At 37.7% G+C, this 26,086-nt stretch overlaps 1 protein-coding gene across 3 annotated transcripts in view; it reads left to right on the top strand.

Annotated features, from left to right (window-relative positions):
• The window catches only part of NAALADL2 (N-acetylated alpha-linked acidic dipeptidase like 2), a 1,451,411-nt gene that overhangs the window by 382,556 nt on the left and 1,042,769 nt on the right, over window positions 1-26,086 (top strand). The window contains exon 1 of one of the 3 annotated variants that reach the window (XM_082839042.1): window positions 6,052-6,282. The exons of 1 other annotated variant lie outside the window; for it this stretch is intronic. In XM_082839042.1, the coding sequence (XP_082695168.1) occupies window positions 6,240-6,282 (43 nt within the window). In that variant the 5' untranslated portion in view covers window positions 6,052-6,239. Of the gene's footprint in view, window positions 1-6,051; window positions 6,283-26,086 lie in introns of those variants that run through there. One more of the 3 variants, XM_082839044.1, reaches the window with a different exon arrangement.

Here is a 26,086-nt window from a genome sequence, read left to right as displayed (position 1 = left end):
GCATAGTGTTAATTTAATAAGTGTTATAGTTACTGTGTTTATTTTGGACATGTTCATCTATTATTGATATTTTAAGATATTAAGTGAAAGGAGTGGAATGTTTGTAAAGACTTAAGAAACCTGACCTTTTACCTCAGCTTCACCCTAGAAGAGGAAGCTGTTACTCCCTGAACAGCTGCTAAATGTTTTTTTCATTTAGTTAGTATTTGCCAAATTCCTGTAGCACAGTTGGCATTAATTGCTGTCTTTTTTTTTTTTTTCTTTTTTTTTGAGGCTATAGTGAAGAGGCTAAAGACTGGAAGCTATTTTACCTCTCAGCATGAATGTGCTCTACTTTTTCATATTATCAGAGCTGTTTTAGATCAGTCTTTGTCATGGAGATGAAACTTCTATTTTCGGGATTGGTCATTTCAGGGTGTTTTGAGGAAATAAAATTATCTCCAAGCTAATGATACCATTTAAGCATTTTCACTGCATTTTTAAAAGATGACAGAGATAAATCATTTTGTCACCTTGGTGTTCCTATTAAACCTTAGTGTTCTGGGGTTTTAGCTATAGATGTTTTTTTCTAGCATTATTGTAGATTTTTAACATGCCCTAAAATTCTCAAATTGATAAGTTCACCATTCTATGCTATATCAGGCAGTTAGCATGCATATTCCTTTGCTTTAATGCTCTTCTTTGGGATCCTCTTGAGGGAGTTTTGCCACAGTTTGTGGAACAATTGATTATTAGATTAGATTAGGCAAGTGTGTGTGTGTGTGTGTGTGTGTGTGTGCACGTGCACACGTGTGTATATACCCTTCATTTTGTAGTTCCATGATAATAGTATTAAATATACAGTTAAACTTTTCTTAAACTATTTTCCCTTTTTCAGATGGTACTTAGATGGCTATCACAGCTAGTCTTCTTACTATAAGTAGACTCACGTGGATGAGGCTGAGATTGCTAACAAGAGTATATCACTTTAAAACCCTGGCATTTGAAGCCAAGATTTCATGGGATCCTCATAAAAAGTGCATAAATCATTACATCAATACACTATGATTACAAGCTTGTATTTAGTGTTGTGTTACACAGCTCTTCCACAATCTGAAACAGCGCTGTTCCCAGCAGTAAATTAGAATGATTTGTAATATCAGTCCTACCTTACTTTCCACCTGGCACCTTCATATGTCTGGTTTTTTTTATATGAGTGTCTTAATTACGTGAAGCAACCTACAAACCATCAGTAACTGTTAAGCAACTCTGTTGTGTGTACATATGTGTGTTAGCATAAAATGTATATAGTTCCTTGGTTTCTTTGTTTAATAAAACTATAGTGGAAAGATCATTAAAATGACAATACTCTCCTTGCTGTTAATTACAACTTATCTTGTTTCCTTGTTAACGGATGCTTCTTACTACTGGAGGAAATAAGTACTTTCTTGGTTCTCCATCAATATTAATTCTCTTAAGATTCTATATGCAATCTTATGAAATAAAATTATAGAGAATTAAATGTTTAGTTATAGTAGTATTTAAAGGATACTTTTGCCCACCAGTCAATCCTAATACAGAGCACTGAGTAGGCCTTAATTTTCTTGACCAACTTTTTCTTTTATATTCACAGGTATAGGGAAGTAAATATGTGCATATTATGTATTCAGCTGTTTAGAATTTAGTATCAAGTGTGCTTGGGGATGTCAGAGAAGCCTGAGTTAAATGAACTGGTTGTTAATGGAGGGTTAGGAGTCAGAAGGATGAAAAATTGTGGTGATAAAGGAGTGACATTATTGATTGGGCTGCTGTGAACATGGAAATAGCATGACTATGTTTTAGAAAAATCACTCTGGCACATATAGAAATGATGGATTAGAGGAAAGGAAGAATTCATTTTTAGGGAGTTACTGTCTTGGCAAGACATGATAATGGCCTCACCTGCAGGAAATGGAAAGTTAAGGAGGTGGATTTCAATGGCATTGAGCAGACTTAGTGACTATTTGGGGAATGGGGGAGGTTACACGCAAGGATAAATCCTAAGTTTCTGTCCAGGGCAACTGGGTGGATAGTAATACCCAGATCCGGAAGAGAGGGGGTAAAATGTGTTGGACCAGCACTCCCAAGCATGAAAAAATCTTTATTTTTACCCATTGTTCTTGTATAGTACGTGCTCTTTCCTCCACCCCACCCCTGCTTACCTAGCTCTCTCTTTTCTAGGACTCAAAAGTATTTAGCAGTTATGAGGAGCGGGAATCACCCTAGGAATTCTTGGCTGCAACCAACCAACAATGTGTGATGAATAAGGGCTGTGTTTTACGCAGATGAGTTTCTCAGGTGGTAAGAGTTGTCTCCAGGAGCAGTTCTCTTCCTGATAGGGAGACACTTTTCCAAACAAAAATTTCCCGTATAAATTTAGGATACTCTGTTTGTAGATAGTAAGGGGAAGTAAAGAGCTTTTCCTGAGTCTGCTCATTCTCAATTGCTTTTAGCTCAAAATATTCTTATACCCTGCAAGCGCATCTACCTAATTCTTGGAACTGTAATCTCAAAGATCCATCCTGGTTGCTGAGCCTGGAATTTCCTTCCAATGATGGTTTGCAGGATTGCAGTTTTGAGAGGTTCTAATCCTTTTCTCTCTAGCCTTTTCTCTCCATGGATATCTATGCTTTTGATCAAGTTGTTGTTCTACTTGTGTTATACATTTTACTGTGAAAATGAGTACCATGTTTCTGTAATTATTGCATGTATTGTGACATTTTACATACCCAGTGTCCCATGTTCCATAGCATACGATGCCAACATTTATAACTTTGAGTAATTACTTCCTATTTTTTTTCAAATCTTCACATATATCTTCCCTTGAAAATCAGAACTAAATAATCAATAACTAACCACCCACAACAAATTTAAACTGTAACATTGGTTTCTTCTTTGTTTGTAGTTCTAGGTAGAACCCTTAAAATGAGTGATAAAGGATAGCATTTATAACACTCTCTTTTGCCCACTCTCTCCTTGGAGTGCTTTAGAAATACAATGTTGGAAATACAAATAGGTGATGTGGCTGGAAGTCTTGTTTTTTGTTATGTCACCTGAGTTGTTTAAAAAATGTGCACAGTAGTTTTTATAGCAAAGTCTCAGAATGCGTATAAAGGACACATTCACTCTTAGAAGCGTTCTTTCAAAGATTTTGAATTTTTTTCTTAATAATTATATTAGTTTCTTCTTCACCATTCAGTGAAGCTATTCTGCCTAATGCCACTCGTGCCTTTTGTTTTTGGTGCCTGTGTGTGTGTGCTAACTAATGCATACATTTTTTTTTTCTCTTTCATCTACTTCTTTTAACTTTGATTTTTTTTTTCTTTTTGGAAATTCTCATGAGTGTCCTCATGAGACATGTCCTTCTAGCTCTTAGTTATTTGCTCTTTTTTTTAAAGTATTATTTATTTATTTATTTATATGTTTGGCTGCGTTGGGTCTTCGTTGCTGCACGCGGGCTTTCTCTAGTTGTGGCGAGCAGGGGCTACTCTTCCTTGTGGTACACGGGCTTCTCAGCAGTGGCTTGTCTTTGTTGTGGAGCATGGGCTCTAGGCACACGGGCTTCAGTAGTTGTGGCACGCAGGGGCTCAGTAGTTGTGGCTTGCAGGCTCTAGAGCACAGGCTCAGTAGTTGTGGCACACTGGCTTAGTTGCTCCGCAGCATGTGGGATCTTCCTGGACCAGGGCTCGAACCCGTGTCCCCTGCACTGGCAGGTGGATTCTTAACCAATGCGCCACCAGGGAAGTCCCTAGTTATAACTTACCTACTTCCCCCTCCCATCTCTTTTCATTTTTGAAATTTAATTTGTCGTTTTTCCGTCCTCGAATATCTTCCATCATATTCTTTGCTAAGCAATGTTCTTTTCTTTGAGATCCTTTAATTCACCCTTTTTGATGATGGTAATTTATTCATCTTTACAATATTTGTTGAAGGCATAGTATGTGGTTGAAACTGTGCTAAGGTGCTAGGGATGTAGTGATGGACACAAAAAGGCTCTCTGACATACACCTTTTAAGGACGGAAATAATTAAGCTGTACATATAGTACAAGGTGATAAGAGCCGTGGCTGAATGAAAAGTTCTGAGTTGTTAAGGGACCTCTGGAAGCACATAGAAGAGACTTCAACCAAGATTGGATTGAAGAATTCCTGCATGTGAAGTAGTCAGGCAAAGGGGACATGATGAAGGCAGAAGTTTTCCAGGGAGCCATGGCCCAGGAGAGAGGGAGAGCGAGAGATCGAGAGCGAGAGCGAGAGTGAGAGCGAGAAAGTGTGTGTTCAGGGCCCTTTATTAGTATTGAAACTGTTTCACTATGTATATTTATGTTACTTTCTGTGCAGCTACACAAACTTTGGAGGTTTCTGTTTATGTTTTACCTCTGCTCAAAAATAGGACTTCTCTGTTCTACTTTCGTAATAACTTCCCACGTGCCATAATTCAGCTGGTAGATAATCGGTGATTTATACCCGTTATTGACTAATTTTAGGTGCCTGGGGCAGGTATGTAAATGCATTTCCAAGTTTGTGAGTGAGAATTGATATGTGTGTTTCTCCTTTTATGGGGAAGTCAGAATGTGATGATTATAGTGTTTTATTGGCAAACATTCAATTTCAGTTTACTCTCGGTAAAGAATGAGCTGGCTATATATATTACATTATGCAATTGTGCTAGGCAAAGACTGCTTTAATCCGGAACAAACCATAACCTGGATTTTAAATCAGAGGTTTATGACATTATGAAGATAAAATGGGCCTTAATTAATAAATGGTCAGCTCATTTCATAGATGAAGAAACTGAGACCTAGAGAGGTTAATGAAAGAAAGAACTGTAAATTAACTGTGATGAGGATTTGTGTGTGTGATGTTTGTTTTTATTCTGATACTTTTGAGAATCACTATTCTACTTGTTTGCCATTTCTTTTGTTTACACAACTTATATAATCATTTTTTCATTAACAATCTAGCAGACATAGTGTATAGATTACTTTTAAGTTGAAAATTAAAGAACTATTAAAGTAGGAGATGTTTGAACCTCAGATTTTTTTTTTTAACTAGTGTGACCAAAACTAAAAGTTAAGGAATTCTAGAGGAAGGAAGTAGAGATTGTTTTGTATTCAAATGTCTTATGGGAGAGCTTAAATAAATTGACTTATTTTTGTCATCTACCTCCTCTCTTGTAAATGAATAAATTTCTAAGTGTTGCTCATCTTTGCTAGGGATTTTTTTTTTGTTTGAGGCAGAACAGTTTAACTTAATATCACTATGTTTCTATTTAAAAGGCAATGTAAATATCAGTATCCTTCTTTAACCAGCGAGGACCTTGAGGGGCTCTAAGATTGGATAAAATCATTTCTTTAAGGTCTCTCAGTTAGTAAGTAACAGCTGATGTCAGAACATAGTGACATCAGTGCTCTGGTTCCACATTCTTTCCATCCCTCAGAAGGAGAGGAACAAGAGGAGGGAGTAAGGAGAGAAGGAAGAGGGTGTAGGAGGAAAAGGAAGAAGAGGAGGGGTGGAGAGAGGAGGAAGAATGTTGCTTGTTGTGTTTATTATTCACAATGTTTAGCACAGTCATACATTATTGCTTTGAATCTTTATAACAACTTTCTGAAATTGGTATTTTACTTTTTTTTCCCCAATATACAGTTGAGGAAACTGAGTCTCAAATAAGTTATATTCCTCGTTCATAGTTACACAGCTAGTACTAGAGCTACTCCAAAGCCTGTCTTTCTACCACTGCACAAAACTGATTCCCATGCTGTCACTTATTTCCCTGTATTTTTTTTAATGGACACTGCAAACGTCACTTTAAATTTTATTTTATTTCTATAAGAGAAGCAGATTGGAAACAGTAACAAACAAACAAAACTCTGGCTCTGCACCATGGTGTGTTGAACACTATTTGGAGGGGGGAAGTGTAGAAACGTTTCTGGACTAAAGTGAAAGTTGGGAATTAAAAGTTAACATCAAAATTGAAACAAAGCCACATTTTGTGAAGTGCACACTAATAGCAGTCCATTCGATCAAAGGATGTGATCTCACTTCACAGTAAAACAGGTCCTGCAAGCCCAGGTAACTCAGGAAGCAGAATGGTAATTATTCACAGAAGAAAGCAGGTAGTATACTGTTACATTACTACAGGAGAAAGTCAGAAGGTCACAAAGCTTACAGGGTAACTGACACAACTGAAACTGCTTGGCCCCCTTTAAAAAGAAATAATAAAATGGGAGAGAATGAAGCAAATTTACCTAACACAGCTTTGCAAGGTAAGTGCCAACAGCTTCTGAAATGGTAGCAATCAGACGTGTAAGTGGTGTCGATTACAAAGTGTGTGTATGTGCTTGCGCGCGCCCCCCCCTCCACCCCGCTGAGTTTCGAGGTGTGCTTTGAAGGTGGGGAAAGAGGTGGGGATTGTTGTTTCTGAAGAAGCAGCTGTGTCGGTTTTGCTCAACTACTCAACCTACACAGAAACACCAATTTGGTGGAGTAGGGAAAGCCTTATCCTTACTCCCCACTGTAGTGCTGGAGAAATGGTACAACCTACTTCCAGTGCATTTTCATGTTAAACTTTTGCTAGCATTGGAAGAATATCGATTTGTGTCTCTGTGGGATTTTAATTTGTAATCAGATTTTACCATCTCTGGGGTTTACCAGCTAAGTGTCCTTGTAATTCACATAACCATTTTTTTAAAGGTAGAAAACAAGTCTCAGAGGGCAGCGTATCGTTAGGGAGAGCAGTTGGTTTTACAGGTTTTACTTCATCAGATACCTTTGTCCTTTGAAGGGACTGGCTTTGTTGACATTGGCTTGACTAGGCTTATATGGTTAGGCTTGTTGATAGACACAAATACAAGTTCTCTTAACACTTTCCACTTTTTTGAATGAAGAAAGTTCCTTTTAAAAAAAGAAATAGAAAATGGGCTGAATGCGTATTTGTTGCCATGATTTCTAGTAGTCTTCTCTCTTATGAATTATTTACCTCCTTTACAAGTGACATTTTGAACAGGGTATTTTTTAAAAATCTACTTGATAATGATATTTTTATTTGTTTAATTATGTTCTTGTGAAGCTACCAACAAGAAAATCCCCAAACTACTCAGTTTTCCATTAAGTACACATAACCAAACATGTAAGTACATCTGTGAAATACAGCACACCTGAGAATAACAATAAGATGATCATAGACACGCCTGGTCATAAAAGTATATCACCCATTTTTATAGAGTTAAATAATCTTCCAGAATACCTGTTTTTTTCTTTATTTTCTTTAATTCTTTCTCTACCTATCTTGCTTAAGAATCCCAGAATTTTATTTCTATTTTTGCAGGTTTCCTAAAAAAATTTTTTTTGAAATATTGCATAAAATGCTATTAAAATCATTTTTAACTTAAAAATTAATTTTAAAAGTTATTTAGTGCATTCTATTGAAGAAAAACAAGGTAAAAGGCTCATTCAGTATAACTCTATGAAATAATTTATTTGTATGTGTTTTATGGACAAAATGATATTATGTACGTGATTATAACATATACCTTAACTGTCTCTGCAGTATTTTTCTGTGGAAAAGTATATGGGAGGCATCTAGGTTGTTAAAGTTGCTCGTAAAATAATGATTTTGTATCAGATGTATATGACTATTTGGCAGCCCCCTGAATAGCTCATCCTAGGCCTTGTGGGTTCATTCCCTGAGTCTGTGTTTGGGATTGAAATAAACTGAGGAGTAACCTGGCCTCTCCCCTCTCCCCTTATCATCCCTCTTTGTGTCAGGATCAGAGGTAATATTTGCTTCTTATTTTAGAGTCCTAGATTGTGTATAGATCTTCTGTTGTTTTGGGTTTTTTTCTTTTCTTTTCTTCTGGCCCTTTTATGTATGTTATGATTCTGGTAATATGTTCCACTGTGGAAGGGTAACTTTCCCTTCCTCCTATCTACTGACTTTTCCAATTATTTACAGAATTAATGATTAGCATATATCAGAAAAACATGCATAAAATTTAAAACAAGAGCTATGATAAATAATTTGAATGTCATGGTTTGAGTTAGAAAACAATGTGCCTTGGTTCATAGTTGGGGAATACTTGTGAAATCAGTTCTATCCTGGGGTATTTTCCTTTGTGCACTCTGTGAAAACTTTTCAGTAGGAATGTGTACTCTTCTGATCTTATCTGAGTTGAAATGCATCCTTGGTAGGTCTACAAATAGTTCAGATCTATCTTCTTGGAGTGTTGAAATGCTTCCATTCCGGACATATTTGCCTTAAGATTATTAAGTGAACCTATTAATCAGTGAGAATTAATGAGAAACAAAGGTGCTTCACCTTGGTTTGAAATTATTTTTGGATTTTTTTTTTTATATATATAAAGGAAAGCAGTGTGGAGATAACTTGTACCTTTACTTGTATGTGTGAAGGTAAGAGATTTTTGATGTTTGTTTAATATCTTATAAGACAAATCAGGATATATCCTGGAGTCTTTATTTATGGGTTGCTCTAACAGTATTCTGTTTTCTATGCAATACCCTGTCCTATATCTGAGCTTGAGTTTAAAAATTACCAAAGTAAATGAAAAAGACATTTTGAAATGTTGTTTAATCCTGCCTTTGACTTAACAGCATTTATAAAAGATTCTGAAGTTCTCTAAAATAATACTAATTATTGTCAGCTCTGCTTACAAATGAGTGTTCTCTAATAGAAATGACTATATTCAAATGTTTTGTACATTCAACCTATGGGTGATAGGTTTAAGAGTTTTGGCTATGAAGATAATAAGTAGATAATAAACAGAGGATTTTCATTAGAACTCCATCTTGTGCCTTGAATAATGGTTTTCTAAGGCCATGTATCTAGATTGTCTAGATTCATTGGACCATCTCTAATTACAACTTGGAGCGCTAGCCATAGACGTTCAGAAATTATTCATTTTAGCACTACATCCTTTAGGTCTCTGACCCATTATTATACCCAGGGAGCTGGTTGATTGTGCCCTGGTTAGTGGAGCCCTTAAGCTATCAACAGTTAATGTTTCCAATGCTATTGGGAACCTATCTTTTCCTGAATGAGAGTGAAATCTTTCCAAGGTTATCTTCAGCTTAATGTGAACAGATCTCAATTATCTTTTCAAGTATAAGAAGCAAACTCTCCCTTTCAGTCTCAATGATACAGTAACTCCACAGACATTTATGTAAAAATTTCTCACATGAAGGTTCATAATATTCTCTGGATTCATAAAATAGAATTATCTTGGGGAGGAGAGAATACTAGAAAAAATGTTTTCTAATTTTTGAAAATACAAATAAAATGGACAAATCGTATGGCATCAGGAATAGGGGTAAGTGCTTTCTGAGCATTGTTATTTGCTGAGGAAAGAAAGCAGAATTTCCTTACATAATATCTATAAACACATGTACCACTGAGCGGCACGTTGTCAGTTTGTGACAGTAGTGAAAGGCCGTGGCTGGGATGACAGGAGGGTGGAAACTCCCTTCTTCGCTGGGAGTTATCTGGAAAATGCCTTAGCCTAAGGCTCTCAAAAGACTACCCTTGGGCACCTAAGGGACCCTTACCTATTGTCTCTCAGGAAGGACAGGCATTTTCTGCTTCTCCCAGGGTTCTCATTAACAGGCAGGGCAGACCCTAATCAGAACTAAAATAAATAAATAAATAATAAGGGAAAGACTCTCTCACTACCCAGCTGTGTTCCTCGTCCACTGAGTCTCTCCTACCTCAGGAACTCAGCCCCATGAGCTCTTCTTTCTCTCCTCCTCTTCCTTGGTCAAAACATGTCCAAGGCCACATGCTTCTTTGTAAAGAATATGAGATACTAATTTATCCTCAGAATTATTTGAATAACAGGAATCTGAGTTCTGTGCCAGAACAACCTTGTGAGAGGAGGTTTCTTTGAGTGGGGTCTCCCCTGGGCTACTCAACACAACCTCATCACTCAGGCTGCCTACTTCTCTGCTGCTCGGATGTTTTCCACTAGGGAAAAGAAATCTGTAGAATGTTAACATTTTCAAGGTAGAGAGGAGCTTAGAGGGCCTCAAGTCCAAAATTTTTACTTTGTAGAGAAGCGAACAGAGATCCTTTGAAGGTACAAAAATTTCCCTTGGTTTCTCAGAAGCAGTTGCCAGAACCCAGATCTCCACCCTAGCTGCCTAAAGCCTATAATTTGATGGAGGAATTTGGCACATTATTTTCTAGGGGTATTTACTTTCCTATTTCAAGAAGGGAAATCAGGCTTGTAAATGCTTTCCATATTGACATATTTAGTTTCTACAGTCATTACCTGGAAATCGTTGTCCAGTATTCAGTCTGGCTTTTATAGGACTGCTCCATCCAGGCTCGGGTTCTCTCTTGACTCCAAAGAAGTTACTTTGGCTTTTGAGACATTTACTTATCTTTCATCACAACAAGGAGGAATTGGCTTGAAATTCCATAGGCACATGCAACAGATGTTTCTCATGATACAGCCATTTTTTAAAAGAAATTGTACTTATTCTGTTTGGCTAGTGTAAGAAAAAAAAAAAATCCAGGTGGGAACGTACCTTAGTGTCTGTGCTTCTCAGTTGCAACCCAAGGGCAGCAGTACTGCATACCCCAACCAGTTATACTGGCTTGGTGTGCATGTTTACTTTCTATGATGGGAAAAATATCCCTGCGTTCATCATCATAAACCATGCCTGTGAGTGATTTGAAAGCTTTCTAAAACCCCAAAGAGAACTCACCAGTTTGTGAATCTTCCTTCCCACCCAATAGAACTTTAATAGCATTTTCAATTAAGAGAAGTGCACAGAGGTCTTGTGTAACCTACTTGTTTTCTAGGAGGAAGCTTTCACCAGCTCTGAGTGAGAGGCTGGTATACTTGAAAACCTGAGGCACTTTGGAAATAAAATTTAGATATTGAGGTAACAGGGCATTTTGGAGTTGAAATTTCCAGAAGCTCTGCTGGAGAGGTCTTATAATCTAAGGACAAAATCAAGCATAATCGGAGCAAGTAAAATTGCAGAGAATGTCAAGGCATGAAATCCCAAGTGAGTCTGACCGAAGTGTGTAGGCAAAAGAGCATGAGAAGATGGATTGGGGACTTTTCCCAAGTACAAGGCAAAAAACCCTTGCAGCAGGCAAACAGGTACTGTTATAAAGCAGGTATTGTTATAACCACAGACACATATCCAGGAATTTATAGAGAAATCTAGGAATTTATAGACAGTTTCATAGAGGAGATATGATGTGAACTGACTCTGGACAAAATAAGTGGCAGAAAGAAGAAAGTCTTTCCTGGCAAAATGAACAGCAGAGACAAAAGGCATAGAAATTGTATCTGTCCATGCATTTACTTGCTTTATTTTCTACTCTTATTGAAAACAAAGGATTTTCCAAAAATTACTATAGTAGAGCCTTGAACAACATGGGTTTGAACTGCACAGGTATACTCATATGTGGACTTTTTTCACTTAATACATACTACAGTACTACACAATCTGAAATTGGAACTCGGTTTGAAACCACAATCTGGAGGGCTGGAGGGCCCACTGTAAAGTTGTCTGTGGATTTTCAACTTTATGGGAGGTGGGGGAGTTGATGCTCCTAACCTCTGAGTTGTTCAAGGGTCACTGTACTTTGAAATAGGCTACAAATAAATAAACCTAATAAAAAAATAAGGTTAAAATAATATGTTAAAATTTATATGTAAAATGTATGCCAAAACATTCTAAACAGCTACCAAACAAGTCACAAATTTGCTTTCAAGCTTCCTAGCAGTCAAAAGAAAGTAAGATATTGGTTTTAAGCTTAATGGTGTGCAAACCATATAAAAATGTGGCAGTTATTCAGGAGAGGCATAGATTTCTTGATTAGACATGGTGATAGAAGTCAAAATTATTTCTATAGATGACAGGAGACAGGCCTAATTAGAAGAAAGGTTTTTATTAGGCAGCAATGAGACATAAAGGTAAAAGAATCATAGAGATAAAGAAAATAGTATTATTTAACTCATCTCAGAATCTTCACATGGATGATTTTCTTTGAGCCCCTTAAGCTGCTGCACTGTCCTATCAGATGTTTGTCAGAAAAAAAAAAAATTACGCAGAAAAACTTTCAAACGTATAAGTCTGAAAATAAAAAGACATAAAAAGAAAACAAAAGAATATTTAAGAAATATAGACTTTATAAAAACTAAGTTTACATGATTTAAACATTCACACTTAAAGTTTCAGAATATAAAAAATAGGTCATTTTGAAAGTTAGGCTGCTATATATATTTTATAAGCATATGGTATTATGCAAGTATCTCTCCTGGAGTGGATTTTATGTGGGTGCTGTGTGTTCATGTTGGTTAATGAAGGGTTTAGTACAGTCACTGTGACAGGTTTGGTGGTGGGGCCGTGGGTAGTAGGTGGGTCAGGGATAGAGAGTAACAATAAAGAAGAGCATATGGTATTGATAATATTCATGTTGCATTGTAAATCTACTTTAAAGACTTTAATCTGTAAACTTCAGATACAATGAGGTAATAATGTTGCCTTAAGTTTTTATTTTCCATACATTTAAACAGTAATTTGGGGGAAGAAATTTAATGAGAAAATAGTAATGGTTTTTCATTCTTTCTTTTTTTGTCGTTTTTAAACATCTTTATTGTAGTATAATTGCTTTACAATGGTGTGTTAGTTTCTGCTTTATAACAAGCTGAATCAGTTACACATATACATATATCCACATATTTCTTGATCTTGCGTCTCCATCCCTCCCACCGTCCCTATCCCACCCCTCTAGGTGGTCACAAAGCACAGAGCTGATCTCCCTATGCTAGGCGGCTGCTTCCCACTAGCTATCTCTTTTACGTTTGGTAGTGCATATATGTCCATGCCACTCTCTCACTTTGTCCCAATTTACCTCTCACTTTGTCCCAACTTACCCTTCCCCCTACCCATATCCTCAAGTCCATTCTCTAGTAGGTCTGTGTCTTTATTCCCGTCTTGCCCCGGGCTCTTCATGACCATTGTTTTTCTTTTTTTTTCTTTTTAGATTCCATATATATGTGTTAGCATATGGTATTTGTTTTTCTGACTTACTTCACTCTTTATGACTGAGTCTAGGTCCATCCACCTCACTACAAATAACTCAATTTCGTTTCCTTTTATGGCTGAGTAATATTCCATTGTATATCTGTGCCACATCTTCTTTATCCATTCATCTGTCGTGGGACACTTAGGTTGCTTCCATGTCCTGGCTATTGTAAATAGAGCCGCAATGAACATTGTGGTACATGACTCTTTTTGAATTATGGTTTTCTCAGGGTATATGCCCAGTAGTGGGATTGCTGGGTTGTATGGTAGTTCTATTTTTAGTTTTTTAAGGAACCTCCATACTGTTCTCCATAGTGGCTGCATCAATTTACATTCCCACCAACAGTGCAAGAGGGTTCCCTTTTCTCCACACCCTCTCCAGCATTTATTGTTTGTAGATATTTTGATGATGGCCATTCTGACTGGTGTGAGATGATATCTCATTGTAGTTTCAATTTGCATTTCTCTAATGATTAATGATGTTGAGCATTCTTTCATGTGTTTGTTGGCAGTCTGTATATCTTCTTTGGAGAAATGTTTATTTAGGTCTTCTCCCCATTTTTGGATTGGGTTGTTTGTTTCTTGATACTGAGCTGCATGAGCTGCTTGTAAATTTTGAGATTAATCCTTTGTCAGTTGCTTCATTTGCAAATATTTTCTCCCATTCTGAGGGTTGTCTTTTGGTCTTGCTTATGGTTTCCTTTGCTGTGCAAAAGCTTTGAAGTTTCATTAGGTCCCATTGTTTATTTTTGTTTTTATTTCCATTTCTCTAGGAGGTGGGTCAAAAAGGATCTTACTGTGATTTTCTACCAATGTTTTCCTCTAAGAGTTTTAGAGTGTCTGGCCTTACATTTAGGTCTTTAATCCATTTTGAGCTTATTTTTGTGTACGGCGTTAGGGAGTGTTCTAATTTCATTCTTTTCCATGTAGCTGTCTAGTTTTCCCAGCACCACTTATTGAAGAGGCTCTCTTTTCTCCACTGTATATTCTTGCCTCCTTTATCAAAGATAAGGTGACCATATGTGTGTGGGTTTATCTCTGGGCTTTCTATCCTGTTCCATTGATCTATATTTCTGTTTTTGTGCCAGTACCATACTGTCTTGATTACTGTAGCTTTGTAGTATAGTCAGAAGTCAAGGAGCCTGATTCCTCCATTTCCGTTTTTCTTTCTCAAGATTGCTTTGGCTATTCGGGCTCTTTTGCATTTCCACACAAATTGTGAAATTTTTTGTTCTAGTTCTGTGAAAAATGCCAGTGGTAGTTTGATAGGGATTGCATTGAATCTGTAGATTGCTTTGGATAGTACAGTCATTTTCACAATGTTGATTCTTCCAATCCAAAAACATGGTATATCTCTCCATCTATTTGTATCATCTTTAATTTCTTTCATCAGTGTCTTATAATTTTCTGCATACAGGTCTTTGGTCTCCTTAGGTAGGTTTATTCCTAGATATTTTATTCTTTTTGTTGCAATGGTAAATGTGAGTGTTTAGGTCTTTTCCTTCTCTTGTATTTCCTGCCTAGAGAAGTTCCTTTAGCATTTGTTGTAAAGCTGGTTTGGTGGTGCTGAATTCTCTTAGCTTTTACTTCTCTGTAAAGATTTTAATTTCTCCGTCAAATCTGAATGAAATCCTTGCTTGGTAGAGTAATCTTGGTTGTAGGTTTTTCTCCTTTATCACTTTAAATATGTCCTGCCACTCCCTTCTGGCTTGCAGAATTTCTGCTGAAAGATCAGCTGTTAACCTTATGGGGGTTCCCTTGTGTGTTATTTGTTGTTTTTCCCTTGCTGCTTTTAATATTTTTTCTTTGTATTCAATTTTTAATAGTTTGATTAATATGTGTCTTGGCATGTTTCTCCTTGGATTTATCCTGTATGGGATGCTCTGTGTTTCCAGGAGTTGATTAACTATTTCCTTTCCCATATTAAGGAAGTTTTCAACTATAATCTCTTCAAATATTTTCTCAGTCCCTTTCTTTTTCTCTTCTTCTTCTGGGACCCCCATAATTTGAATGTTGGTGCCTTTAATGTTGTCCCAGAGGTCTCTGACACTCTCCTCAATTCTTCTGGTTTTTTTTGTTTGTTTGTTTATTCTGCTCTGCATTAGTTATTTCCACTACTTTATCTTCCTGGTCACTTATCCGTTCTTCTGCCTCAGTTATTCTGCTATTGATCCCTTCTAGAGAATTTTTAATTTCATTTAATGTGTTGTTCATCACTGTTTGTTTGCCGTTTAGTTCTTCTAGTTCCTTGTTAAATGTTTCTTGTATTTTCTCCATTCTATTTCCAAGATTTTGGATCATCCTTACTATCATTATTCTGAATTATTTTTCAGATAGACTCTTTCCTCTTCATTTGTTACGTCTGGTTGGTTTTTGCCTAGCTGTTTCATCTGCTGTGTGTTTCTCTGTCTTCTTACTTTACTTAACTTACTGTGTTTGGGGTCTCCTTTTCTCAGGCTGCTGGTTCGTAGTTCCCATTTTTTTGGTGCCTGTCTCCAGTGGCTAAGGTTGTTTCAGATGGTTGTGTAGTCTTCCTGGTGGAGGGGACTAGTGCCTGTGTTCTGGTGGATGAGACTGGATCTTGTCTTTCTGGTGGGCTGGTCCACGTCTGGTGGTGTGTTTTGGGCTTTCTGTGGCCTTATGATTTTAGGCAGCCTCTCTGCTAATGGATGGGGTTGTGTTCCTGTCTTGCTAGTTTGGCAAAGGGTGTCCAGCACTGTAGCTTGCTGGTCGTTGAGTGGAGCTGGGTCTTGGCGTTGAGATGGAGATCTCTGGCAGATTTTCACTGTTTGATATTACGTGGAGCTGGGAGGTCTCTTGTGGACCAGTATCCTGAACTTGGCTCTCCCACCTCAGAGGCACAGCCCTGATGCCTGGCTGGAGCACCAGGAACCTGTCATCCACACGGCTCAGAATAAAAGGCGGAAAAAAAAGAAAGAAAGAAACAAGAAGATAGTATAAAATAAAGTATAGTATAATAAAATAAAGTTATTAAAATAAAAAATAATTCTTAAAAAATTTTTTTAAATAATAAAAAAGAAGGATGAAAGAAGAGAGCAACCAAACCAAAAAACAAATCCACCAATGATAACAAGTGCTAAAAACTATACTTAAAATAAATAAATAAATTTAAAAAATAACTATGGGCAGCCAGAACCCTAGGACAAATGGTAAAAGCAAAGCTGTACAGACAAAATCACACACAGAATCATACACACTCACAAAAAGAGAAAAAGTGAACAAAATATATATATTGTTGCTTCGAAAGTCCACCTCCTCAATTTGGGATGATTCCTTGTCTATTCAGATATTCCACAGATGCAGGGTATGTCAAGTTGATTGTGGAGATTTTATCCACTGCTCCTGAGGCTGCTGGGAGAAATTTCCCTTTCTCTTCTTTGTTCCCACAGCTCCTGGGGTTCAGCTTTGGATTTGGACCCGCCTTTTGCATGTAGGTTGCCTGAGGGCATCTGCTCTTCCCTCAGACAGGGTGGGGTTAAAGGAGCAGCTGATTTGGGAGCTCTGGATCACTCAGGCCTGGCGGCGGCAGATGCCAGCATGACGTTGCACCAGCCTGAGGCGACCGTGCGTTCTCCCGGGGAAGTTGTCCCTGTATCCCGGGACCCTGGCAGTGGCGGGCTGCACAGGCTCCCGGGAGGGGAGGTGTGGAGAGTGACCTGTGCTCGCACACAGGCTTCTTGCTGGCTTTAGCATCATCCTTAGCGTCTCATGCCCGTCTCTGGGGTCCACGCTGATAGCCGTGGCTCGCGCCCATCTCTGGAGCCCGTTTCAGTGGTGCTCTGAATACCCTCTCCTCTTGCACCATGAAACAATGGTCTCTGGCCTCTTAGGCAGGTTCAGACTTTTTCCCGGACTCCCTCCCGGCTAGCTGTGGCGCAGTAGTCCCCTTCAGGCTGTGTACATGCAGCCAACCCCAGTCCTCTTCCTGGGATCCGACCTCCGAAGCCAGATCCTCAGTTCCCAGCCTCCACCCGCCCCGGGGGGTGAGCAGACAAGCCTCTCGGGCTGGTGAGTACTGGTCGGCACTGTTCCTCTGTGCGGGAATCTCTCCGCTTTGTCCTCAGCACCCCTGTTGCTGTGCTCTCCTCCGCGGCTCCGAAGCTTCCCCGCGCTGCCACCTGCAGTCTCCGCCCACGGAGGGGCTACTAGTGTGTGGAAAAACCTTTCCTCCTTCACAGCTCCCTCCCACTTGTGCAGGTCCCATCCCTATTCTTTTGTCTCTGTTTATTCTTTTTTCTTTTGCCCTACCCAGGTACGTGGGGGACTTTCTTGCCTTTTGGGGGGTCTGAGGTCTTCTGCCAGCATTCAGTAGGTGTTCTGTAGGAGTTGTTCTACACGTAGATGTATTTCTGATGTATTTGTGGGGAGGAGGGTGATCTCCACGTCTTACTCTTATGCCATCTTGAAGCTCCTCCCCCTGTTTTTTCATTCTTGAGTCTGAGTTTTCATCAGTTTTAGGTTCATATTTTATATTATTTTCAGTTTATCATTTGATCTCTATGGATTTCCTTTAGGCATCATCTTTTTTCTACATATTACATTTTTCTAGAAATTAGTAATTGCTAAGTTATATTTATCAAAATACTTTTACATAACAACATAATTCCTAATGACATTGGTTACATTTTTAGAAATTAGTAATTGCTAAGTTATATTTTTAGAAATTACATTTTTAGAAATTAGTAACATTTTTAGAAATTAGTAATTGCTTACATTTTTAGAAATTAGTAATTGCTAAGTTATTTTTATTGCTAAGTTATATTTATCAAAATACTTTTACATAACAACATAATTCCTAATGACATTGGTTAATAGAATGTTCTAGAAAGGTGGTCATCACATGAAATTTTCATTTTCATAGGTTGGTTAGTAAATAATTTTTCATAATTACATAAATAAAAAGGAAAAAAAAACAGTATTCATTGGGTACTAAATTTAAGTGGAAATTTACTAAGCTTATTTGAATCTCACAACAATCGTGGCCTTTTCTCTTCCCCTCCAACAAATACACTAAGGCGATTCCCCACTAAAACCTCTGCCTACTGGTAATGTCTGCTGAACTTCCTATGGTTTGTTCCTTCTTGTCATTCAATCATCAGATTAAATATCATCCCAGTGATTCTTTCTCTAGCCTCTCAAACTAAAGCAGCCCATCTCTGTCTTAATGCCTGATTTTAAATATCTTACCATGAGCCCTGTTTTTTGGGGGAGGGAGTGTATATTTGTTTATTGCCTATTTCCCTGCAATAAAATGTTCTCTCCCTGAGATAAAAGACCATGGCTGGCTGTATTTCTAGCCTAGAACCATAGCTAACACGTCCTTTATTTTTCAACAAGTATAAGTTTAATATGCTCAGAAAAAACAAACATAAAATGCAAAATATTTGTGTCTAGCCAATTTACATTTGTTGTAACATGAAAATTAGTTGAGCATAAAGTAGCAGTCACTTAACATGGTAAAGACAAAGCAGAATGAAACAAGAAGACTTAATTAAAAATTGACAAATAAAAAAGTGTTAAAATTGGAAAAGATCTTTGTCCAGAATGATAATTGACATAGAGTTTCTATTCTAAGATATGGGGAGCAGAGTCTTGTTCATTTTCATTTCCTCTGGTTCTGTGTTACAGTGACTTTGGTTGGGGTTAACTTCAAGAGCTCTCAAAGAGTCCAAGTATGAAACTATGATGATGATGGTGCTGATGGGAGAAAACACTTAAGTGTATACTCTGTGCCAGGGACTGTTTCAAGTGTTCAACATTTATTATTTTATTGAATATTCATAACCATTTAATGAGGAGGATATGCTCAATAAATACAAATATAAATAATTATGTGACTATATTTTCCTTCTGCTTTATTTCTAATTCATCTTCATCACTGTCATCATCTCATAGTGATGGAGAGCTGAGTTCATGTGATAATGATGGGATTTGACAAAAAATAGATGTGACATATACTTAGGTTAAATTGGTGTTTGCTTGTATTAAATGCTGAAGGAGGAAGAGATTGTAAAAACTGGGTTTCTGGCTTAGGTGACAGAGAGTAGTATTGTTAACTGATTTAGGGAGTGTAGGATGAGGAATAGTTTAGGGGAGAGAAATATGAGACTTCTTTAGACAAAAATGATTTTAAGCTTTAAGTTTAATTGTTGAAAATGTCCAGGACTTAAACTATTAAAATGAGACTAGACCTTGAGAAAGAGAACTAGGATGGAATTAAGGAGTTGGAAGTTATTAAACCTTAAGTCATAGATGACATTTTGGATAGATGAGATTGTACAGAGATGGGAGTTAAAGTAAGAAGAGAAGACTGATGGTAGAGTCTAGGAAACACTGACATCTAAATCTGAGTAGAAATGAAAGAAAGTGAGATGGGGTCACGGGAGAGAGAGAAGATACAGATGACAGAATTTTGGGGGAAATGCACTGTGAGGGGGGGGTGGTTTCTATATAAGAAGGGTGAAATATGTCAAATGATGGAATAGTCGAGTAGCTTGGACTTGGTGATTCAAGCCTGGAATTAAGGTGAGACATGAGGAAGAAACAATTCGAAAATGATCAGGAATGAGGTCAAAGGAGGAGACAAAATTATAAAATCTAAGGAGCTTAAAATAGTAGAAGTTCAATAGTTGTACCCTGGGAAATGACTGTTCTTAGGGAGTTGGAGAAAGAAAAGTGAACAAAGGAGGCAATTGCATCACAGCAGTTCTGTGAGTTAAGTATAATTTCCAGTTTTCGCAAATGAGGAAACACTGTCAGTGAGGGAGGGGATGAAGGTGCCAAAATAGAAGGAGTGTGTCTGATGAAGACGAGGACTTTGATCATTAGAACCACTTTAAAGAGCCGGAGGGCAGCTTTCTTTCTATAAGGAAGAATAAGAGTGAGTATAATGACAGATTCCCCGGGTTACAGAGAAGAGTGGGTGATGGAACTCATGCCAATGGCCTGCATCTTTGCAGTCAAGGATGAGTCCATCCAGCCAAAAGTTGGGGTGGGGCTGGGTGTAGGGTATTGAATCCATGAAAGATAAATAAAAGGATTGACCAGAAGCAGCCTCAGTCACGTTAGACAGGAGATACTGTCAGTGAATGTGGGAAAGCAAGAGGAAAAAAAAGCAGCCTGACTATTAAGCTAGTTTTCACAGAGACATGAGTGAGTTTGTGTGAGAGTGAGTGTGTCTGTTTTATTGGCTTGTCTACAGATTTAGCTAGAGATGGTTATTTTGGAATACGTAGGCTTCCTCATTTAGCACACCCAATAAGCCTACTCTAGCTAGTGTTCTTCAGATTGCATGCCACTGCCCTATAGCAGAACTAGAAGAGAGAGCACATTTCATTACAAATCCATCCAGTTTTTTTGTTGTTGTTGTTTTGTTTTGTTTTGTTTTGTTTTTGCTGTACGCGGGCCTCTCAGTGTTGTGGCCTCTCCCGTTGTGGAGCACAGGCTCCGGATGCGCAGGCTCAGCGGCCATGGCTTACGGGCCCAGCCACTCCACAGCATGTGGGATCTTCCCGGACCGGGGCACGAACCCGTGTCCCCTGCATCGGCAGGCAGACTCTCAACCACTGCGCCACCAGGGAAGCCCCATCCAGTTTTTGAAAAGCAATGGAACACCTAGGCTTGACTGCAAATCAGCTTTTGTAGTGGTATCTTCTCATCTATGTAACATTTGCAAAGCACCAATATATACCACTAGCCGTACAGCAGGAATGTGACAAATGTATGGGACTTTGGGATGAGGGGGATGCACTTCCATTTGACTTTGTTTGAAGAAAGCAAAATGAGTTTGGGATCAATGTTTATTCACTCAAAGATTTCAAGACTCTTGGATAATCAGTGATTCACATCAGGGTTTGTATGATAATGTTATTAGCATCATTAATAATAATGAAAAGAATAAGTAATACCATTGGACATTTAATAAATACCAGAAAGAGGCAAAGCTAGAATTTAAATCTAGGACGTATATGACTTTATTGCTTCTTAACTGCTGCATTTCCCAGGAGTAAGTACCATTTTAAAAGAGCTACTTTAAAAGAAATTAGGCTGTCCAAGGAGAGTGTTTCAAATATTTACTATTTATATCCCTGTGCAAAAATTAGTGATTGTTAATTTTTACTACTGAAAAGAGTCCATTCTATAGCTGATATATCTTCTTTTCTATGAATATTGTATTTTATAAAAACTCACATAGCATGATGTATACACATAGTGTTTTCTGTTTGGATGCATCATGATTCCTCGTGTCCTACCTACCCTCACATCCTTATGATATTTCCATCATATCTACATTCCCGGCACTTTTATTGAAGGTGATAACGCTCTGAAGAAGTAGTTTGAGGTAAATGGGTTCTACTAAATTCAAGAATGTTTGACCATTAACCTTAAGTTTGAAGTTTTAGGTGACCACAAACCAGTATAAAGGAATATAGATTTACCTCTACAAAATATACCGTACAGAGGTTTTTAAACAATTGATGCTTTGCTGAATGTAGGGAATATTTCCTCTTCAGTGTTTCTAACTTAACAAATTACATGTAAAAGCCATAAACTCCTTTATATTATCCATAAACACAATAAAAAATGTTACACCACATATACTTTGACTTAGTCAATAATTCTAGGCTTAGCCTTAGGGTTTGAAGAGAAAATTATTCCTCTTACACATTTTAATTATGCTATAAACTTTGGGAAATAGCTATTGATCTTCAGCATCTGGCATCAGAAAGTTGTTTGTTTCTTGTTCTGTAGCCAGTGAAAGGATGCCAGACAGACTAAAAATGAAGAATTTCAGGGGAATCAAAGGTACAGTTAAGGATATATTTTGGTTGCATTTGAGTAACTTAAAAGTTAAGAGACTTAAAGATCATCTCTAAATATCTTTCTGCTGGAAGCTAGGAACCATTGAGGTAAGAAATACATTACCTTGTTTTAAGAAAAAGCTGTTCGCTAGTGGAACTCTTGATTATCTCTAGCATTTTAATACAGAAATAGGAGGGCCTAATCAGAAAACTTTTTTTTAACAACACATTTGAGGTTCTCCAGTGCTTATAGAGTGATGGACATTGTGATGATCATTTTAGAAGTAATTATTTCACAATTTTTTATCATCAAATCAGTAAAATGGGTAAAACCCTCCATTCTGCTAAAATTAAAGAGATATCTAGCATCTATGGTGATGATAATGAAGAAGAGGAGGAGGATAGAAGAGGGAGGGCGAGGAGGAGAGAATAGTTACTATATGCTGACCTTTTATTGGGGAATGGGCATTGCTATAAACACTTTTCTTATATAGCCAGATTGAAGCCTTATGTCCATCATGTAAGAATGGAAGGCTCAGCCAGGTTAAGTAACTCTGTCAGGGTTATATAGGAACTAAGAGGTAGAGCTGGGTTTCAAACCTAGGTCTGTCTGACTCATATAATGAAATAGGCTCCTTCAGTGCCATTTTCAACAAGTTGAAAATTCTTTCACGTTTCGAGCATTTAAAATAGATTTATATTTAAATTTAAACATATCAAATTTAGTATTAAGCATTTGTTGATTCAACAACTATTTACTGCTGTATGATTATGTACCAGACATAGTGTTAGGAGCTACTGAAGCTAAATTCAATGAGTCATGGACAACAGCAACTCATGATCTGCTATGGGAGATATTACACAATAATACAAAACAGAAAAAAATGTTTATATAAATACATACACATACATGTATATATATGAATATGTTGTTTATGGATCTTCAGAGTTCTCTGATAGACATTCTGTAATTACCCCCTCTTGAATTTCAGAATCTAATTAAATGTATGGTCATTTAACTTTGATGCTATGATGCCTTGTTTGGTCAGTTTGGGAGCCTCAGTATCTTTATAACCCCAGCCATTAAAGATGCTATTTTGAGAGCATCAGTGGGGAATCTGTATTGACTTTTCTTGCCACGAGGCACCCCCTACCTTTTCACAGTAGGAACTAATGAGTAGTAATCTTCATCCATTTCTTCCCTACCCATTTCTTCCAAACTCACCATGTAATTAAATCTATTGGTTAAAGAATCTGTTAGTATTCCATGTATCTAATGCCTTTAATATTTGTTCTGGATGCAGTGGTTAGCACTAATCTATTTATTTTAGTTTTATATAAAATATAAAACTAAAACTCAAAATATAACTTTTGAAAGATAATATACACGTCTGTATTTATGAAAAAAGTGCTAGTTTTTCCAGCTATGCTTTAATTTGGGGGCTGTCATCCAGCTTTCATTGAAAGTTTTGCTCATATTAGGGATTTAATCTGGTAAAGATAGGTAATAGGCGGTCAGTTTTTAGCCATGGCAGGTATAAGCAAAATTTTCAACCCTGGATTTATTTTTTGTTTTAATCTTAGACATTGAAGACAGAAGCTAATGATAGGTGCAGAGTCTCTCATCTGCTTTATAACTTTCTCCAAGGTAGTATAATAAGTATGTGAGCTAAGGTACCTTAGCCAGTTCAGTGCCTTTGAGCAAACATTAGTCATGGGATTTAGGCATTTTATAATAGTTCATGTTTTTAAAAGACATATGTGAAGGCTACTATATGCAATGTACTGATCCTCGGAATTTTATTAAGTCATCTTATTTCATTCTCACAACAATGTCTAAAGCTATTATCAGCTTTTAATTTACTATATGTGTGCAAGTCATCTTGCCTGGAAGCAAATGAATGGAAAGAGGGAAGTTTAAGCCGAAGGGTGATATTTGATTCCTCCTTAAACAATGAAGATTTCTCCATTCAGGTAAGTGGAAAGGTTACTGGAGGGATCCAAAACCAGCTGTGCAGGGCATGCTGGCATGACTAGTGTGTTTGTAGAATTTCAAACACTGGTTTATAGTATGTGCACAAAAAACAGTAGCTACTGGAGTGCTGACTTTGTTTTTCCGGGCTAGTATCAAACATGTTCGCTGCCCACTGATTACAGTGGAGTTTTAAGGCTAGTTAAATTGTCAGCAGAGTATATGGTACTAGGCCGTCTTACTTCATCTCAGCCTATGTGGGCCTGTATAGTGAAGGCTTTGTGCCCATTCGCCAGATCGCATGTGAGCACATGTACACATGTCACAGATGTTAACCACAGTTTAGGTGAGTTGCTTTTGTGGAAAGCATCAGATTTCTTCATAAATTTGCTCTTATATGAGAACAGAATATCACTGCCTCTCGACTTCACTCTCCCCGACTGGTACTTAATATGCCAAGTTAAAATACTTGCATAGTGGACAAGAAAGCAGCATGGGGATCTCCTGGCTCTCTTTCCTGCCAAATTGACAGGTTGCATTGCAGCAGGTGTACAGCAAAGCGATTAAGGATGCACAGGTTGACAAAGCATGTCTTGTATGACTGCAAGCATTTTATGTGAAGGACATGTCATGGCAAATACTGGCCTCAAGATTATACCTAGGGTTCTGGGGTGTGAGGACAACCTATATGCATATAAAAGCATCACTGAAAAGGTGAATACTCAGGAAAAATAACCTTGACTAGGAGTCTATGTAAAATATACCTTACATTGCAATGTAAGGTATATTTTTTGCTACTTAGATATTTTACAAATGTCCTATTTATATGAGTAGATGCAATAAGCATCTGTCTTGGGTGATGTGAGTTTTTGACTCACATCAGCTGAACAACTCATTCAGCTGCCAGCAGGACAGAGAATCTGGTTTGTTAAAATTCATGTTTGGAAAAAAATCCAGTGTCATCCAATTCACTTTAAGAACACAGTTAGCCCTTGGTATCAACCTCTCCACTTGTAAGATGCCTGACTTATTTCACATGTAATAAAATAACTTAATGTGAGTGTCATTGCCTTGCTCACTAATTTTCAAAAATAATCAAAAAGCAAGAGAGAAAAGAGTAGATTTTAGATGATAAGTAAAATAATTGTTCACCATGTATATACCCACAAACATTTGCATAGAAATTTAAGAGCAATATGGATTTCCAGAAACTTTTCCATAGAGCATCAGTTGACAGCCCCCTCCCCCCATTAAGGATTTCTGTGTTCACGTGCATTTTTTTTTTTAATTATTTTTCTGAGGAACTGTAAGCACACCAAAGTTTTTTATTTTATTTTATTTATTTTAAAATTATTATTATTATTATTATTTTGGCTGCGTTGGGTCTTCGTTGCTGCGCGTGGGCTTTCTCTAGTTGTGGTGAGTGGGGGCTACTCTTCGTTGCGGTGCGCGGGCTTCGCATTGCGGTGGCTTCTCTTGTTGTGGAGAGCACAGGCTCTAGGCACGCAGGCTTCAGTAATTGTGGCACACGGGCTCAGTAGTTGCGGCTCCTGGGCTCTAGAGCGCAGGCTCAGTAGTCGTGGCTAATGGACCTAGTTGCTCCACGGCATGCAGGATCCTCCCAGACCAGGGCTCGAACGGGTGTCCCCTGCATTGGCAGGCGGATTCCCAACCACTGCGCCATCAGGGAAGTCCCTCACGTGCATTTTTAAAGAGACAGGGTAAATAGATTTCATCAGATTTTCAAAGGAATGCATAATCCGAACAGCATTAAAATGACTCCTAAAATCCTTTTAATATGAAAAATTAATTCACTTTATTTCCCAATATATTCCTGTTAAGACTTACTAAATTTTCTCCAGAGGAAAAAAATGTCTTAAATTCTAAGAAAAAATCATTCTGTGCCCCCTAATTTATGATTAAAATAACTCTAATTTGAAGTATAAAAAACTGTGATAGCAAAGAATTTTCGGTAATTTCTGATCAGCATTTAAAAGCAATCTCAAAGTAAAGTAATATATTGCCAGTGAGGATTAAGATGGAGTGTTATTTGACTATTTTTCATTTTACTGGACTATTAAAACTATATATGGGGGGCTTCCCTGGTGGCGCGGTGGTTGAGAGTCCGCCTGCCGATGCAGGGGATGCGGGTTCGTGCCCCGGTCTGGGAGGATCCCACATGCCGCGGAGCGGCTGGGCCCGTGAGCCATGGCC

The sequence above is a fragment of the Leucopleurus acutus genome (assembly GCF_964270905.1).
Source record: "Leucopleurus acutus genome assembly, chromosome: 5".
Taxonomy (NCBI): Eukaryota; Metazoa; Chordata; class Mammalia; order Artiodactyla; family Delphinidae; genus Leucopleurus; species Leucopleurus acutus.
Note: the sequence above shows the minus strand (reverse complement) of the source record. Positions and strands in the feature narration are given on the sequence as shown.